Below are 5671 nucleotides of genomic sequence, written 5' to 3' on the forward strand. Positions count from 1 at the left end.
CAAGCTATCTCTGCATATGTTTATTTATCTTTATTCTATCTACATTGACACAGAAGTACTGGTTCTCCCCCCAGCTCCATTCAAATGAAAGCTAGTGAGAAGAGACCATTTCATTCTTTGTATCTGAACCCCCAGCACCCAGCATACAACAGGCACTTAATAAATGCTTGTAGAACGATCCAAGGACATAGACTACGAGCTCTAAGATATCCATCAGGCAATAGACGTTTATTAGTACAAACAAGCCTTTGCTTTGGGAGTCAGGAGACTCGGGTTCAAACACACCCAACTGGGTGCTTGGCCGTCTGTAAGATGCTCCCATTTCTGCCCTGGCCTAGATTCACAGCTGGACAGGCCACCCAGGCCTATCCCCTCATTTTACAGGTGGCCCAGGAAGGTTATTTACTGAAAGTGAGATGCATGGTAAGAAGAGGGGGCAGGATCTGAACTGAGGGGCTCTTCACTGTAGTAAGCACCACTACCATGCCCTAAACTCGGGGCACTCTGAGGCAAAAGGCCCAGTCACCCGGCCCCAGCTCCAGCCCTGGGAAATGTCCTGGGCTAGAAGTGAGCAGACTTGGCATTCTCTAGCCTGGGCCAGTCACTGACTCACCGGGTGACCCGAGCTAAGTCTTAAACCTCCCTTGGCTTCCCCAGTGGTTGTGGTTGTGAATCCTTGGAAACAATGGGCGTGACAACACCTTGGGAAAGCAGAGACCAAGGCTGCCATAAACACAGGACACTCTCACCACCTTCCCCTGCCTGGCCTTCAGCTGTTTCCCCCATCTTTAACACTGGTCGAGGACCACCAGAGATGCAATCCTGGCTCCCACACTTCCTGGCAAGCCATGGCCCCTCTGAGCCTCAGTGTCCTCATCTGTAAAATCGGGATAACATGCCCAGGACCTTGTCTAGCTGCTTAATTTGTGGTTGGAAGACCATGGGAGGCAAGGCTGTTGTCCTGGAAAACTCCTGGGGTGCCCAAGGAACAGAGCACAGATTCCAAGGGACTGCTGCAGATGCTAATGAGCACGATGAACACATTCTCCCCCAACTCCCCACCTCGGGTGTGCCTGGGCTCCCCGGGGCCTGCTTCCTTTCCCCATCACTTCATTTTCCCAGTAACCAGAGACAATGTCAAATCCACCCGGCATTGAGGATGGCGCATCTGGAGCCTGATGGGGGGCAGCCGGTCCAGAGTTGGGCCGTGGTTCTTTGACAGCTCGGACAGCCTGGCTGGACACGCTTGAACAGCTTTCAAGTCCGGCCCCACAGACCAAGCACACAGCTGGGAATCCTGGTCCCATTCAAGCCAGCAAGCTTTCGACTGTATGTCGGCTGGGGGCCCAACCCTGCACACCTTGAAGGTCACGAGAGAGGAAACCTCAGGCCGGCCTTCACGGGCTTCTTGAGGCACAGGAGAGAATAGGGTCAAAGTTAGCTTCAATAGGAAATCTCAGATCCTTGGAGCTGGCAGGAGCCATCGCTGAATGTCATCTACCCTTACGCCAGAATCCCGTCTATGTGACCAACAGGTGGGCAGTCAGCCAGCCAGCCACTGACCACATACTTCCAAGGAGCTCTAGGATATCAATCAGGTAATGGACATTTATTAGTACAAGCCAGCCCTTGCTTTGGGAGTCAGGAGACACGAGTTCAAACGCACCTAGCTGGGTGCTTGGCAGCCCCTCCCCGGACAGACAGGCTCCCCTCATCCCTCCCCTTTGCTCTCTACCAACCCGTCCCTATCACGGAGACCTGGTCTCTGACCCAGGGGGTCAACTATGGAAACAGTGACTGTATCACAGGAGACAACGTTGGCAGATGTAGGCCCGTGCGAGGTGACCTTGGCCAAGTCACCTAGCCTCATCTATTGGGGGGAGGGAGGGTAGATTAGATGGCCTTTAGGGTGCCTTCCAGCTGTATCTCTGGTCCTCAAACTAAGGGGATAAAAAAGGGGCCCCAGGGATCCTGACCATCAGAAATCCTGTGAAATTGGTCCTCAAATCCATCCTATGCCCTTCCCCACCTCCTAGGCCATGGCTGGGAGGGTTGGGGTTTTGGGGGGGACACGGAAGGAAGCCCAAGAAAAGAGACCTCTTATCCTCTGCCATGCCTGAGCTTCTACTGAGAGTCTCATCAGGAGGGAATATCTTTGTCTTAGAAGACTCTCCCCTAACACACACACACACACACACCCCTTCTCCCCTCTGAAGATCTTAGAAAGAGACAAGGCACAACCAGAGACTAGAACCTATTACAGAGGATCTCAGAGCTCATCTCATGGTCCCACTCCTTCCTTTGACAGACGAGGAGACCTAGGGCCACCCATGGTCACACATGATTCAAACCCAGGTCCCAGGAGCCCAGTTCTAATAAAATAATCTGATTTAACCCACAGAGAACACACAGCAGACTTGGGGGGTGGGGTCCCTGCCATAGCTCATTTCTCCATCAGCCTTTTGGGCTCATTATATCTGCCTAAAGAATTGGGAAGCAGGAGAGACATCACCCCACTTTGCCTCTGTGTACTCCACCTTCCCAAGAAACTGAAGTTGGGGGGGTGCTTCTCCTTCATCCCTCCACCAACTGTGCCAACCCTGCCCAGCCAGGCCAGCAAAGGAAAGCTTCCCCAAACACATCTGTGATGAGGAGGGGGAAAAGTCCTTGGCCAAACACGGGGCAGGGACATCACGGACAATTCTGATGGCATCAAATCTAACATCTTCTGGGCTGTTGCTTGGGACAGACAGACCCACCAAGTTAGCCTACAGGCCATTTTAGCCCAAGGGCAAATCTCTGTTGGGCAAGCAGCCCAGGCAGGGTGAAGGGAGAAGGAACTCCCAGGCAGGGGACGCCCAGAGGCTAGAGGGGTCCGATGGGCCCCCTACCTTCCAATATCTTCATCTGCCCTTCCCCCCCTTCCCCTTCCTCAATAGCCTGGGGGGAGGAGAAACTCCATCCCCAAGAAAGCAGGTGTGGAGTAGGAGGAGGAAGGAAGGAGACCAAGGCCAGGTCATTCCCCAGCGGGGCAGGCAGCAGGCACATTCATTCCCAACCCACTTTCCTGGGCCTCCTGCGGTGCAGGCTCGGCCTCAGCCTCAGACACAGGGCTGCTCTCGCATAATCACCAAGCACTCAACACAATTACCTTGAAGATTGACGCAGAATCTCGGCTGCCCCCGGCGCTTGTCAGAGACTACCTGGCTCCCTCCCCCGCCTCCAACAAGGCCAGGAGGAGGGAAGGAGGGCCTGACTGCAAGTGACTGAGGCAAGGTCACCCCAGCACCCAGCCAAGGCGGGGAGGGCCATAGGAGGGAAAGGCTGTGGCTTGTGCAGACACCCCCTCCTCAGAAGGTACTTGGGGGTCACAGGACACCCACCTCTCTCTCCTCCTGCCAGCCTGGGCTATCCAGCCCTGGCTCTCGGGATCTCCCTAGTAACCCTCTGCAGCCTCCTCCACCGCCCCCCACCCACACTGACCCGAGCTCAAGAAGGAGCTTTATCCACAACCTTCCTGACAATGAGGCCCTCCTCTTCCCCAGCTCCCTGCCCTGACAGCCCCTCCCCATCCCAGCAGGATATCAGCCAGGCCTTACAGACCCCCACCCCACCTCCTCCTCCCCGCCCCCTCCCCTCCTTTCATCAGGCTCATGGGAACTGAAGGGGGGGGGGGGTGCCAGGGACCACACCCCAAGGGACTCAAAGCCCAGGGCTCAAGAATGAAGAAAGAAAGGGGCTTATTTAGGCCCTGGAGGGGTTAACTGGGTACTACCAGCACTCCCCCCCATTCCTAAAGGGTGACTGGGGAGGGGCATATTCAACTTTTGTTTCTTCCAGTCTCTCCAATCCCAAGCTAAGAGGGCTCAAAGGGCTGATTCCCTACCCCTGGCCTGAGAGGGAGGGGGAGGGAAGCACCTAAGAAGGGTTGGGAGGTGGGAAATGACCCCAGAAGAAGGCAGACCAAGAGAACTGATGGGGAGAGGGAGGGAAGAGGGGCAGAGAGAGAAAGGAGGAGAGGGGAGGAGGGAGAAGAGGAGAGGAGAGGGGAGGAGGAAAAGGGGGAGGAGGGAGTGGAAGGAGAGGGGAAAAGGGAGGAGGGAGAAGAAGGAGAGAGGAGAAGGGAGGGGAGGAGGAAAGGGGGAAGAGGGAGTGGAAGGAGAGGAGAGGAGGGAGAAGAGGGGGAGAGGTGAGGGGAGGAGGAAAGAGGGGGAGAGAAGAGGGGAGGGAGGAAGGAGAAGAAAGAAGGGTAGAAGGAAGAAGAGAGAGGAAAGGGGGGAGGGGGGAGGGAGGGAAAGGGAAGCCAAGGAGAAAGATGAAGGTACTATATATACCACATAGACAGAGAGGTTCCCAAGATGCGGAGAGGCAGGACCAGGGAAAGGTGAACAGGGAGGAGAAAGATGCATGAGGGAGCTAGAGCATCTGAGACGGCAACGGGAAAATAGTAGTGATTGGGAACAGAGGTCAGGAGGAGGGGCAGCAGCTCGGGAAAGGGGGGTGGGGTACAGATGAAGAGACGGAGGGCAGTTCAGAAAAGGAGGGAGGGAGGAAGAGGAAAGGACGAAGGAAGAGAGGGAGGGAGAGAAACAAGGGAGAGAGAAGAAAGGGATGAAAGAGAAAAGGAAAAAGGGAGGAAGAGGAGGAAAAAAGCGGAAGGGAAGAGAGAGAACGAAAGGAGGAGAAAAAGGGAGGGGAGAGAAAGAGGAGGAAGAGGGAAGGGAGGGGAGGAGAGAGGAGGAAGGCAGAAGGGAGCAGGGGGACAAGGGCAAGGAGGGAAGCAGCGCGGGGGCAGGTGCGGCCCGCGGAGGGCCAGGGACCACGGGGCCGAAGGTCGGCGCAGGACCAGCCGCGTCCACGGGCCGGACTTCAGGGCCAGGCCGGGCTGAGCCGGTGCAGGAGCCGGCCGAGCGCCCGGGGCTGCGGGCCGGAGGCGGCGCTGCGGGGCCCGTGCTCACCTGTCCGGACACGCTCCGCTCTACTCCGCCGGGGCTGCGCCGCAGCGGTTAGCGCCGGCCGCCGCTCGGGGTGCTCAGGCTCCGGGCTCCGCAGGGTCCGGGCTCCGCACGCGGCTGCACCCCCTGGCCCCGGGGCCGCAGAACCCTCCCGGCTGCTCCACACACCCACCCCACCCCCGACACGCCCCCGCTGCCTCCCATTGGCCCGGACCAGGGGGCGGGGATTCCGCCGGGGCCTCTCCGCCACTCGAGGAGAGGAGTGGGAGGGCCGTCCCGAGGGATGAGGGCGTGGCTAGAGCCTCAGGCCTCGGGTCTAGGGCCAATAGGCGGGCTCCGGGGCGAGAAATAAAGGAAAGACGACTCCATTGATGGGCGGGGCTTAGGCGGCTACAATGTAGCCCGGTTTGGAACGTTGCGTCACGTGGAGGCGGGCGGGGGCGCGGCGCCCCTCGGGGTGCTCTAGAAGAGCGGGACGTGCGGCCGCAGGGTGCATGATGTGCCCTGCGTGTACTGGGTCCTCGCTGCACCTGAGACCTCCCCGGGCGACCGCGGGAGGCTGCCGGCGTCCCGGGCCGCCGCTGTTAGCGCAGAATGTGCCCCTGAAAAAGATCTTAGAGCTCCTAGGACCAGAGGCCAGAGCTGGAGGCTCTAGCCTTCCGCGCCGTCTGGCCCAGCCCCACCTCCGTTTTGCAGACTCGGTCCGGGGCTTCTTA

General features: G+C 58.2%; 1 protein-coding gene across 1 annotated transcript; it reads right to left on the minus strand.

The window, feature by feature from the left end:
- Nucleotides 1-306: 306 nt before the first annotated feature.
- On the minus strand, nt 307-5451 carry LOC118842848 (translation initiation factor IF-2-like). Its single transcript, XM_036750152.1, has 3 exons — nt 5350-5451; nt 4959-5250; nt 307-1582 (listed from the first exon to the last, which is right to left on the minus strand). Exons 1-3 carry the CDS (start codon nt 5449-5451, stop codon nt 1521-1523), a joined length of 456 nt encoding a protein of 151 aa, XP_036606047.1. The 3' UTR covers nt 307-1520.
- Nucleotides 5452-5671: the final 220 nt, after the last annotated feature.

Source organism: Trichosurus vulpecula, chromosome 3 (genome assembly GCF_011100635.1).
Source record: "Trichosurus vulpecula isolate mTriVul1 chromosome 3, mTriVul1.pri, whole genome shotgun sequence".
Classification (NCBI taxonomy): Eukaryota; Metazoa; Chordata; class Mammalia; order Diprotodontia; family Phalangeridae; genus Trichosurus; species Trichosurus vulpecula.

Excerpts from the sequence above, each read along its gene's own strand:
- LOC118842848 (XM_036750152.1), bottom strand. The coding sequence starts at position 5,451 with ATGCACCCTGCGGCCGCACGTCCCGCTCTTCTAGAGCACCCCGAGGGG. Across the intron at positions 5,251-5,349 it reads GTTCCAAACCGGGCTACATT|CCACGCCCTCATCCCTCGGG; the intron begins GTAGCCGCCTAA and ends CTGAGGCTCTAG. Across the intron at positions 1,583-4,958 it reads AGCGGAGCGTGTCCGGACAG|AGCTCCTTGGAAGTATGTGG; the intron begins GTGAGCACGGGC and ends TTGATATCCTAG.